General features: G+C 38.9%; 3 protein-coding genes and 1 non-coding gene across 4 annotated transcripts; 1 reads left to right on the plus strand and 3 right to left on the minus strand.

Moving 5' to 3' along the window:
• The first annotated feature begins 41 nt into the window (after nt 1-41).
• Nucleotides 42-2,107, plus strand: LOC147554858 (Pectin lyase-like superfamily protein). The gene is made up of 5 exons (XM_086663532.1): nt 42-573; nt 725-887; nt 981-1,187; nt 1,454-1,701; nt 1,805-2,107. Exons 1-5 carry the CDS (start codon nt 317-319, stop codon nt 1,962-1,964), a joined length of 1,035 nt encoding a protein of 344 aa, XP_086519658.1. The 5' UTR covers nt 42-316; the 3' UTR covers nt 1,965-2,107.
• An 86-nt stretch (nt 2,108-2,193) lies between these two features.
• Nucleotides 2,194-3,177, minus strand: LOC147554859 (uncharacterized). The gene has a single exon (XM_086663533.1). The coding sequence runs from the start codon at nt 3,172-3,174 to the stop codon at nt 2,311-2,313; it is 864 nt and encodes a 287-aa protein (XP_086519659.1). The 5' UTR covers nt 3,175-3,177; the 3' UTR covers nt 2,194-2,310.
• Nucleotides 3,178-3,989: 812 nt separating this feature from the next.
• Nucleotides 3,990-9,797, minus strand: LOC147554860 (uncharacterized). The gene is made up of 13 exons (XM_086659872.1): nt 8,984-9,797; nt 8,178-8,589; nt 7,438-8,089; nt 7,138-7,178; nt 6,829-6,897; nt 6,232-6,332; nt 6,032-6,110; nt 5,627-5,725; nt 5,428-5,496; nt 5,269-5,318; nt 5,068-5,149; nt 4,848-4,942; nt 3,990-4,698 (listed from the first exon to the last, which is right to left on the minus strand). Exons 1-13 carry the CDS (start codon nt 9,397-9,399, stop codon nt 4,611-4,613), a joined length of 2,253 nt encoding a protein of 750 aa, XP_086515998.1. The 5' UTR covers nt 9,400-9,797; the 3' UTR covers nt 3,990-4,610.
• A 1,912-nt stretch (nt 9,798-11,709) lies between these two features.
• TRNAP-AGG (transfer RNA proline (anticodon AGG)) lies at nt 11,710-11,781 on the minus strand. The gene has a single exon. It is a non-coding gene; the product is annotated as a tRNA-Pro (tRNA).
• Nucleotides 11,782-12,190: the final 409 nt, after the last annotated feature.

The raw sequence follows: 12,190 nt of genomic DNA on the forward strand, positions 1-12,190 counted from the left end.
CGTAATATACTACAAAACAGACGGTTTAAATTTGTTAAAATGAGAGGTTGATAAAAACAACTTGTTCTAATAAGCTCCATTTGTAAACCTAATTTTTCTAAAGTTAGACCACACAAGAACCGGTCTTATTCTATAATTCCACAAACCTAACTAACTTGTAAAGGAACAACACACAATTTAAAACCGTTTCAAACCGTAAAAACAGAAAATTCAGGAATTGTAGAAAAACATCTAAATAAGATCCAACCCTCGTTCATGTTTTTCTTCTAATATTACCGTGCCTTCTACTATTCCCACGGTCGGTAATCTTAGCAAAATGCCGTCCTCCTTTACTGTTATACCGACTGTTTTAACGGTGGTGATTCTTGTCTCATTCTCGAATATCGCTCATGGATTAACTGCACAACATGTAATTGACTCGCCGTTGTTGACAGAGAAGATCGGAACTAACCGAACCATAAAAGTTGATATCAATGGAAATGGTGATTTTAAATCTGTTCAAGCTGCTGTTGATTCCGTTCCATCTGGTAATTCTGAATGGATCATTATTCATGTCCGGAAAGGAGTCTACAGGTATATATATATATGTCTCTCATTGTCTGAATCTGACTCGTGTGACACGTTAATATGAAAATGGGCTCAGAATTAGTCCAAATTACACGAATCAGACAAAAATAAACATTCTGAAATCTAACTAGAATATTGATTGATTGGTTGGTTGCAGAGAGAAAGTTCACATACCAGAGGACAAGCCATACATATTCTTGAGAGGAAATGGAAAGGGAAGATCACACATCATGTGGAACGAAAGTTCGACTGAGAATTTGCAGTCTGCTACTCTCAGGGTTGATGCGAACAACTTCATTGCTTTTGGTATCAGTTTCAAGGTTAACAATTTTTTAACTTTTCGAACTTTTCTTATAGTTTATGATAAATATGAGACAAATAGATTGAAATTGGAATGGGTTTGATTGGAACAGAATGAAGCCAATATAGGACAGCCATTTACATCGACGAATCAATCGGTGGCTGCCTTGGTGGGTGCTGATAAGGTTGCATTCTACCATTGTGGATTTTACAGTGCTCACAATACCTTATTTGATCACAAGGGCAGGCATTACTATGACAATTGTTATATTCAAGGCACCATTGATTTCATCTTCGGACGTGGTCAATCCGTCTTCCATGTAAGTTACAATAATTTTCATAAACAGTAACACTTCGGCTCGAACTACCAAAGCCCGAATGTGGCTGATGTGCTCAGCCTAGATTGTCTAAGTATCTTACAAGATAAAGAAAATTCCGTCGGACAGAACATCAGTTTGTTTATAGTGGTTTTGGTTGGTTTTAATCAAGACTGGCCTAGACCACACAAAGACCTGGGCCCTGTGGCCCCGCCTGTTAGTTCATCCCATGTCCCAATTAAGATGGATTTTTTTTTTAACTAATGCAGAGCTGCGAGATCTTCGTGGTTGGGGATAAGAGAGTAGAGATCCACGGTTCAATCACAGCACAGAACAAGGAAACTGAAGGGGAAGACAGTGGGTTTGTGTTTGTTAAAGGCAAGGTTTATGGTGTTGGTGGTGTGTATTTGGGTAGGCCAAGGGGTGCATATTCTAGAGTCATCTTCGCCGACACATACCTCTCAAAGACTATTGTTCCTCAAGGGTGGACCAACTGGAGCTACAACGGCACTACAGAGTAACAACTCTATACCCTTTTTTTTTTGTTTGTTTTTTTATTTTGTAACTGGTTTCTGATTTGAATGACTACAAACTTAATAATAATATAAATTTGGTTGCAGTAAACTATTCCACGCGGAATATAAGACCCATGGACCAGGTGCAGTGAAAGAAGGTCGGTCGAAGTGGGCTAAACAACTAACAAAGGAAGAAGTAGCACCATACTTGTCCATAGACTTCATTAGTGGCAAAGAATGGCTGCCTGTTTATCAAGAAATCTAACTTCCATAACATCTCTTTCTTCCTTTTCAATCTATATACTATATGAATATCTCTTGATTTCCCTAATTCTACATGTAACTTGTATTCTATTATTTTTGTCATAAGTGTTGTCTCGATTCATAAATGAAATTTGTTTTTACGAATAGACTTGTCGACATTGAGAGGAGGGGTTTAATCAAATATCTTTTTTTTTTGTTGAAAGAGGTTTAATCAAATATCTGTTCAAGTGTTAAAATCGAAACAAAGAAAAAAAATCTTATTCACTCAAGGGGGGGATTCATTACAATTTATAATAATAATAATAGAGTAGTATTTCTTATGATGTTTACTTTGTTACTTTGAACAACTAGAATCCACCACCTATGCCTCCACCTGATCCTCCTCCAAATCCTCCCCCAGCACCCCCACCAGCACCACCACCACCACCAAAACCTCCACCACCTCCTGCACCCCCTCCTAGTCCTCCACCAGCACCACCTCCTGCACCCCCACCAAATCCTCCACCTGCACCGCCACCACCACCAGCGCCGCCGCCAAATCCTCCACCCGCACCACCCCCAGCACCACCTCCTAGTCCTCCACCAGCGCCACCTCCAGCACCACCACCAAACCCTCCACCTGCACCACCTCCTAGTCCTCCACCAGCACCACCTCCTGCACCACCACCGAATCCTCCGCCTGCACCACCACCAGCACCACCACCGAGTCCTCCACCTGCACCACCACCTGCACCACCACCAGCACCACCACCAGCACCACCACCGAATCCTCCACCTGCACCAGCACCACCACCACCTCCTAGTCCTCCACCAGCACCACCACCACCTCCAAGTCCGCCACCAGCACCGCCACCAAGTCCACCTCCTGAACCAGCACCAAGTCCACCTCCTGAACCACCTCCAAGTCCACCACCATGACCTAGTCCTCCACCACCTCCAAGTCCACCGCCATGACCAAGTCCTCCACCACCTCCAAGTCCGCCACGATGACCAAATCCTCCACCAGCACCGCCTCCGCCACCAAGTCCCCCACCACCAATAAAGTTATCCTTTTCAATGCGACGCCCTTGGGTGATACCAACCACCACCACCAACATAATCAACATAACTCCTCCATAGACTCTGCCATTGTTTAAGAATGTTGCCATCTTTTCCTCCTCCAAAATGGGTAGATTGATAGCAGCACTATATAAGGAGTAGTATACTATCATTTAACTTCCAAATCATATATTTATAGGGAACACCAACATATATTATTATTATTAATCGCCTAATTTCTTTCATTAATACATACAGTTGAGAGTTCTGACCCCACCCACACTTTTGTCTTTTTAAAATCCAATCTGATTTTTAATGTTTTAACCGATCGGTCATTAAAACCGTTCCTCTAACCTGTTTTTAACATGAAAGTTATTAAAAGAAAACACCGTTTTTTCTCTTCGTTGATCAATCCATCGTGGCCTAGTAAGCATTACTATTCGAGTACATGTGCTATAAAGACCAAACTCATTTTCTCTTTGACAATTTGACACCCCAAATTTAATGATTTGGGCCTCCTAACCATTCATTTTCTTCTTCTTCTTCTTCATATCCCAACTCTCAACCAACTTTAATAATGTCCCACCCTGAACTTTACCTCCCCCAAAAGTCCTACACAGACTTAAATCAAACGATTTCGATTACTTAATTCCTTTATTAGTAGGAACACACATCGATCATATAAATATGTTTACATTTATCTGCATGTGAGTCGTCTATTTCATGTATCGACATAGCGTGTCATGCCATTTATTGTGGGTTTTTTCACAATTCCATACAGCTAATTAGCTTTCAGATTAAAAGCTGTATATTGATCATGACAGGACTACTGGCCCCAGCCTCAGCCTGCCCCTTTATTAGGAAAGTAGACGGGCCAGCCTAAGTAACTAGGTCGGGTCGCAATAAAGTAAGGCTCGGATGCTTGGGCCCAATTGGCATCTCTACATGGACCAATATACAGAGTACAAACACAATCATAGCTCGTTTCGGCAATGATCAAATTTACTTATATTTCTTTGTGACTTCAAACAAGTGTTAAATTCTTTACATCTTTGTTTATCTTTATTTGTTACACAATTTTTCCAATAAATCATTCATTTATCTCCCTCGGTGGCGCCACCATGCTGCATGGAAATGGAAGTCTAGATTTTCAGAAATAATCTTCACGCTTGCAGGAACGAGTGACCAAAATCATTCTTGCATTCATTAAGCATCAAAAGATAGGGAGAGTTCACTGCCAACAACTTCAAGTTTGGTTCTGCTCGTGCTAACGCCAAGTCTTCCTTGGTTGCCCACCTATATGCTATATAACCAAGATTTAAACCCAAGTAGTGTAAGCCTGTAACTTATCAAATCCTGCTCTCTTCGACACCGTCTGTTCAGATCCATCCTTCCAACACTCCCAACTATTTTTTTCCATTCATACATGTAATTTGTAGACGAGCAACTTGTGACTGACCATTGGATTCAACCTGTCGGCACCAGAAACTTCTCACTGAAAGGTTGATGACTTCGCTGCAAATATATATTACCAGAAGCAAAGGCAAGCATAATATTCTGAACTCAAATAGCTGAAGGTTGATTCACATCTGCGGTATATCATATTGGGCTAAGCAGGATGCTTGGGCTTGAATTGTTTCTGTATATCTTTTAACCTTTCCAGCAGTTCTTTGAATGTTGGTCGGCATTTTGGGTCGCTGTTTGGTTGAATTACAAAACAAAAACGCTTAGTCAGGTTTCTCTGACGTGTCTTGCTTAGGTCTCAAAGACTTCACCCTAGGATAGAAAATCTTATGCGTGGAATGGAGATAAAGATTCAGAGAGAAATGTACGAAAAAGTAAGCACCTGTCCCAGCAGCTCTTAATTATTGATGCCCAATGTGGGTCAGTTTCTTCTGGAATTTCTATTCGTTGGTCCATAAATCCTACGGCTCCAATCACCTGTGTAATTCACCAGGAATGGTAAACATTTGGAATAGCATCCGTTCTGTATTCGAGATTTTGTTCGCTAGACTACTACTGTTTCACTTAAGCTAATGAGAGTAATGTGGTAAACGGGTAAATACCTGCATACAGTTAAGGTTGTCCCAAGGAATCTTTTGTGTGGCAAGCTCCCACAGTATTACTCCAAAGCTATATACATCAGATCTGAAGTTTCCATGAAGCAAAAAAAAACCATTTTTTTTAACTCAAGAAAAGACAAATCAGAGTAAGGAGAGCGAAGAATTAGATCAAATTCGAAAAGTATTTTAAGGATTTGAACCTACTTTTCATCTGAGAGCTCGTTACGGAGAACCTCAGGAGCCATCCATTGCGGCTGCAAAATCAGGAAAAAGGAAATATGTTGAACTGTGAGTCAATGTAACTCTTAAAGCAAACACAGATTGATATTCAAGGCTATGCAAGATGTAACTACATATACCGACCGTTCCTCTCCCAGTCCTTGTTGTCAGGAATGTGTGATGCTTGAGACGTGAGAGACCGAAGTCGCCAACCTGGTGAAAAATAAGAATCATGAATATGTGATGTCTGTGTTTCGCTTAATTATCACATGTATTATCTAAATAACGGAAGAAGGAAGGAACAGCGGAACCGTGAGAAAAGAATGTGCAAATGATTGCGAACCTTCACAGTCCAATTTTTGTCAACCAACAGATTTGATGACTTCAAATCACGATGCACGATAGGTGGGTTGAAATGATGAAGATAATTCATGCCTCGTGCCTGCAGAAGAGTTCGACAAACGAACATGCAGAATTAATGCCAATAAGAGTATTTACCTGGCCGTATCAAGTGTTGTCCTTTGACGTCGACAAAAAGCAAGGGGATAGAGATTCATGGACGGCTTTAAAGCTTAACAAAAGAGGCAGCAAAAAGAAGAAAAAGAACACACCAAAATCCCAAACCTTCGTGTTCCATGTGTAATAAGAGTTCAAGTTTTCAAAAACCAGAAAGTATATCACGAATCAATGCAAGTAGAAAATTTCTTTTTGTTCCTGGATGCTATAAGCTGTAGGCCTAAGTACTCACAATGTCTATAGCCATGAGAACGCGGCGCCTCCACTCCAATCTAGGACCATTACGTTGAAGCAATTGAAACAAACTTCCACTGCATCAAAGAAGTTGTAAGCAAAGTAATTAGGCATACAAATAAAACAACAGAAACATAAACAGATTAATCCCCATAAAACTTGGTATTTTGAAATTTAAGAGGAGAAATAGGAACAGACCGAGGAAGGAACTCTGTGACAATGCACAGATGCTGAGGTGAAGTTACAGCCCCCATAAAAAGTAATACATTTGGATGTCGTAGCCTCTTCATAAGTAGTACCTTCATCGTCAAACCAAAAAGATATTCTACAACCATTCAATCCAAGTGGTGCAAAAGAGCAGATTTCTTTGAAGATATTAAACTTCTTAAGTGGGGATTTATCAAAATCGGAAAAAGAAATAAGGATTCAACCCTACAATATATTTATGACTAAGATAGGTTTGCCAGGTATAGGTTTATAAACGAATCCTCAAGAAATAGTCAGAACACTAACAGTAAATGCGTACTACTTTGTTCTCAATGGGCATGAAAGAACAAAAGTATAACACAATGAAAATTGAGTAACTAGTTCCCTCGACAACCCCAATGACGAAATTATGTGTTTCACTTGGAAGAGTTTTATTGCAATATCTAGGACTCCATGGGCGGTATCTAACTCGTTTCTTCTAAGTTCTAACACCAACGGAATTTGTATAGTGTTCTAGGTTTATCATGCTTAGTTCTACGTTTTCACAGTCCATTTTACTTCACAGAATTTGTGAGTGATAAAAGCTACCTCTTGTCTGAAAGAATGCAGCAGGTCATCTGAGTACTCGATTTTGGAGAACACCTTTACTGCAACATCCTGCAAGAAATTGAAAGCGGGCTTAAGCGCCATGAAACACGTACAATGTTCACTCACTTTTGTCTTGCTCATAACCAAAACGTTATATCATATATGGTGAAAAGACAAACTTTAAAACAAAAGCATCATTATCACTATATAACAGATCGAAATATCGTCCAAATTGTGATTAGGAATACGTTGAGTGCCAGAAGTTAGCACTTCATGCAAATGACATTTTCAGGAGGAAGGTCAACTTACCGACCCATACCATAGACCATGATACACAGTTCCACATGAACCTGCATCAACAATCAGAAATCAAAATCTTCAAGGATTGAAAAGAATTAAACGTACTAATTAGCAAGCCAACTGTAAAGTAATTGCGAGGGTACATAGAAGCTTCTGAAGATATCCATGTGTGATGATTATGGGAAACAAAAACACAACAAAGGTGCACTATAATTTACAAACTCTAACGTAGAAGCTCATATGCAAAGCAACGACCTTCTAAAACAATACCGAGAAAAAAAACTAGCGAAGATGAAAAATATTTACTACCTTGCCCTACTTGTTCACCAATTGTCAAGTCTTCCCACAGAATTTCATAATCCAGGGAGTCTGTTTCTGCGTCAACCTTGTGAACAGTACTGCTACTTGTACTACAGCTACTGCTCGCACTACTTGTGCTGCTAACGTTTAAGGAAGAGAACCAGGAGGTTTCGTTTCCAAATTCACTACTTTCCCCTACCTGTATCCCTGGCTTGAAATTGGAATCAGAACCCTTCTGCCAAACCATGTCATTTTCTTGATCGTGATCGAAAGCGGAGGTTACGCCATGGGTACTCCTAGTGTCAGGAGCATCTCGTTCGCTTCCTTTCCATGGCCATAATGTCCCCTTCTTATTAATCCACGCCTCGGCCTTTGAAGTTATCTTCTTGTGGATTCCAATCTTGCCTTCACCCTCATCACCAGAATCTCTGGAGGATTTCCTCGGGGACTTATCCTGGAAGGCCGGTTTATCAAAGGGAGACTCCGATACTACGCCTCTAGGTGTGCTAGCTCCACTTGAAGTTGCATCCTCTCTTTGATTGGGGAGAACACTTTCTGAGACACCTTGAGAGTAGTGGCCCTGCAAACTCCAGTTTTCACGTTCCTCAGTGTCGCCACTGGCCCTGATTTTCGACATGACCTTGTTCGTCATTCTGGAGGCCTGTTTCATGCTTCTATTAGTAATAAATAAGATAATAACTTAAAACAAAACTATTCTTTCCAAGAAGCAAGACATTGTTTAAACTTACAAGATTCGATATTTTTGAGGCCACAACTTGCAAAGGTTGTTGAGAATCAAAGACCGAATTTGTTGGCTGACTAATTTGAGGTCGACTGGAGCTGGAATACGCTTCAGAAATATTTGCTCTAGAAGATGGAAATCGTGTTTCTCGTAACGGTTGTGCCTCACCTGCTACACAAGAAATCCCTGCCAAATTACCATTATCATCATAGAACGGGTTATTAGTTGCCACGATTGAAAATAGTTTCCCTTGTTTATTTCTGACTGGGAACTTCCCCGTCCAGCTCTCTCCCAAGGAAACCCTGCGTACTATCTTATGTGCTTCAACGGCGTCACGGTCGTCCACAATAAGCTTGACAAGATCCTGACCCAGTGCTTCCGATGCCGAATAACCATAAAGTTCCTCAGCTCCTCTATTCCTGTGAATTTGAATATTCCACCAAATGGATATCAACAAAGAATCTTCTAGTATTCTTAAGTAGTATGATTAACATTCAAATCCCAATTTAAATATAAAATTCAAACAAGTTCAATTTGAAAACCACATGAATCTAAAATTCATTAGAACCCTAAAAACTATAAGCTCAACTCATCAGACCCCCAGAGTACTCACAACATGGACCCAATTTTAAACTAGTTCAAGAAAGCAAGTATCTTTTCAAAAAGTTCAACCAATTTATCAAAAAAAAAATGATCTTTCATCTAAACAAGAGCTACCCACAACCCTAATTTATCAAAAAAAAAAAATAATGGATCTTTCATATAGTATATAAGAAGAAGAACATAATCAAGAGAAAAATTGAAGAATCCTACCAATAAATTAAACGGCCATTAAGATCAAATACATGAACAGCTTGACCCATAGATTCCAAGATATTGAAGTACTGTTTATTGGTGAAAGTCACAGCAGCAATAGAAGAGGGTTCAGTTGTTCTAGAGGTGGGAGATTGACAGAAACTACTGGACCTCTGTAAGGGAGATCCATGTCTAACTGAGTTTCCAGTTCTCCACAACTGACCGGAGTGGGATTCAACTCTGCCGGCGGGAGCTTTACTAGTTGTTGGCCTTGACCTGTGAGGTGAAACAGAATGAGATCTCTGGTTTTTTCTATCACGATGAAGAATCAATTTAGACATTTCTTGTTTGAGGTGAGCATGACCATCCTCAAGTTCTTGGATTTTCTTCAGTAGTTGTTCTGTTTGTGGTGGTGGTGATGGTGGAGTGTCCATTTTTACAGGTTTTTCCTTTCCTTTCCTTTCCTATCCTATAGAGAGAGAGAGAGAGAGAGAGAGAGAGAAAATGAAGTCAAAAGTTGAGATTTTTACTCATAACCAATGAACATCATCATCATCATCAAAACAGAGACCAAATTCTTTTGTTGGTGAATTTTAGAGAGAAAAAAGGAAAGACTTTTTGAAATTCTTTCTTTTTCTTTTCTCAAAGCTCTGTATTTTTTTTTGTTGGTGTCTTTCTTCTATTCTCTGTTTTTTCTTTTGGCGGCTTTTGTAGTTTATGAGTGCCAAAAATTGCGCCATCAACTACATTTATTTTTCTCACAAAATGCCTTTAACTAACACAAGATATATTAAGATCTCTTAGTGAATAGTTTATTTCAACAAAAAAAAAACACAAGATATATAATAAAAGGCATTCTTAAGTTATTTCCCATATTAGATCAGATTCATTTTGTATCGTGTCGGTTTCTAAAGATGTTTTGCCACTCAATCTTTTATGAACCATCTATCATTCTATCTGCTAACGGTAACAATCTCTCATTCAAACCAATAATAATATATAACAACGTTTTTCTTCTCCGTCTGTCGTTTTTTTAGCTTTTCTTTTCTTGTAGGAAAGCAATACTCTAGTCTAGGCCTCTAGCGGAAGGAAAAGTGTTTCTTTCTCTCCACTTCTAACTTTTAGTAAGGTATATATCACTTAGCAACTTTTTGTGGTTCCATACTTTTTTCTGTATTTTCAATCTTATTTCAGCTTTTGAAGGCAAGTGGGTTGCCTTTTTGTTTTGGGTCCCCCTTCTTCCTACCTTTCCCTTTCATTTTTGTCTCACTCATTCCATCAAAATCATAACTTAATGGACTTCAAAATATTCTAAATGGCCCTCAAAAATTGAGACCGAAAGTCGAACGGATGTAGTCCGCTTTGTTAAGAGAAAGATAAGATGTGGTCGGTCAGGCCATGGAGAGAGAGAGAATAGCGTAACCAATTGGAGTCTGCCACATCACCATTCGGCCGGTGGTCGGCCTTAATTTCTGGGCCATTTAGCATTTCTCAATGGGCTTATCCCCTTGGCCAATAGATTGAACCAGTCAAAGTATTGAAGCTAGTACTAGTAAACATGTGGGGTTCAAGTTCTTACAGACCAAATGAATTCTATTCTACAGAGAGAGAAAGAGGCTCTTTTTTTTTTGTTAAGGGAGAGAAAGAGGCTCTTGAATAACTCAAAAAATGTTAATAGCTAGTAGACATATAAAACAAGCCTCAACTATCACACAACAGGTTGATACTTGCAAACAAATTAGTAAGTGACAAGTTGATGTGGCTCATCCTCATTATCAAGCCGATTTTTCAGCAAGCAGCAAGTTCTGTTGCTGAGAATCTCTTACCGATATGGTCCTCCTATGGTATCTCTCTCTTTTTTTCCATCAACATCATTATTATGGACCATATAGATTGAATTAATGAAAATACAGCAAATACAAGAACATGTGGTTGAAGTTCTTTCAAGCTGAAATTCTAGAGAAAGAGATATATGTACCCACCCATAAGCTTAAAATCGATGTACTAAAAGTACTCGAGACAGTGGGTCAAGACAATTTTACATAAATATAAACCTAAAGAATGACATACAAATCAATCTCATTTTCAGTACACAATGTTATTAAATAGAGCGAACTCAGCTTCTCGTGGGTCTATATACCAATCATAGATGAGAAGGAAATAACTGCTTTCCAGTAAGGATGTGACAGCCATTAAAAATGTAATAAGTTCGATGATGACGTAAAAATAGTACCTATTTCAGTCCATGCAGTTTGGTTTTAGAACCCTTGTGTTCATCTTTCAATACCAATTACTCCATAAAAATGCATATAAACTGGGAAATCCAGTACCAAATTTTGTTTATAATACTAACATATGAAAAATACATAACATGAATTACGATAGTGCTAAAAAATTAGCAAAAATGGAGGAGAATCAAACTTAGGACCTCTCGCACCCAAAGCGAAAATCATACCACTAGACCAAATGCCCATTTGATATTGAACACAAAATAGTAGAGGTGCTGACCAAACCATTCATTAAACATGAATTCTCCACCAAACTAGTTTTCTACTCGCTTAGATGGTAACAAAAAAGTTAAACTGTCTGCATTCTAATATAAAATTATCTCCAAGCACAAACTCAGTATGTTGTTACACAAAACCTAGATATAAAGTTTTTTTTTCCAATGATATGTCTTCAATTTCTATAAAGAAATCATTTCAACCTAAAACAATTTAATAATGTTAATCAAAACAAATAGGGGGGCATTCCGAGAATTGAACTCGGGACCTCTCGCACCCTAAGCGAGAATCATACCACTAGACCAAATGCCCATTCGTTGCTCAAAAATAAAAATACTTGACTTTCATGTATAAGTCTGTTTGATCCTTTCTTGTATTGAAGTAGGAGTCATTTGTAATCTGAAATTGATTTAAATTTCATCAAGCACAAGCTATGTTAAATTCTTTTGGATCTAAAATATGCTTCAAAGGAAGATATGAATATGCAGCAGCAGCAGGAGGGAAATTCACTCTATAGCTAAATAGACCACAAATTAGAAGACATGTGGACAAATGAAATATGCTACATAGATGTCACGGGTAACTAGATAATTGGGCTTGCGAGTAACTAATCTGCACGGATCAGTGAGTAGTCTCGGAGCCTAGTTCAGAGATCTCGGCTAATCATTTTTTTTAATTCATTTGTCCTCTGTTCATGAAATTGTAGTAGTAGTAAATAAGG

The sequence above is a fragment of the Eschscholzia californica genome, unplaced genomic scaffold, assembly GCF_041429995.1.
Source record: "Eschscholzia californica isolate CP2 unplaced genomic scaffold, dmEscCali1.0.p SCAF_2, whole genome shotgun sequence".
NCBI classification, from domain to species: domain Eukaryota; kingdom Viridiplantae; phylum Streptophyta; class Magnoliopsida; order Ranunculales; family Papaveraceae; genus Eschscholzia; species Eschscholzia californica.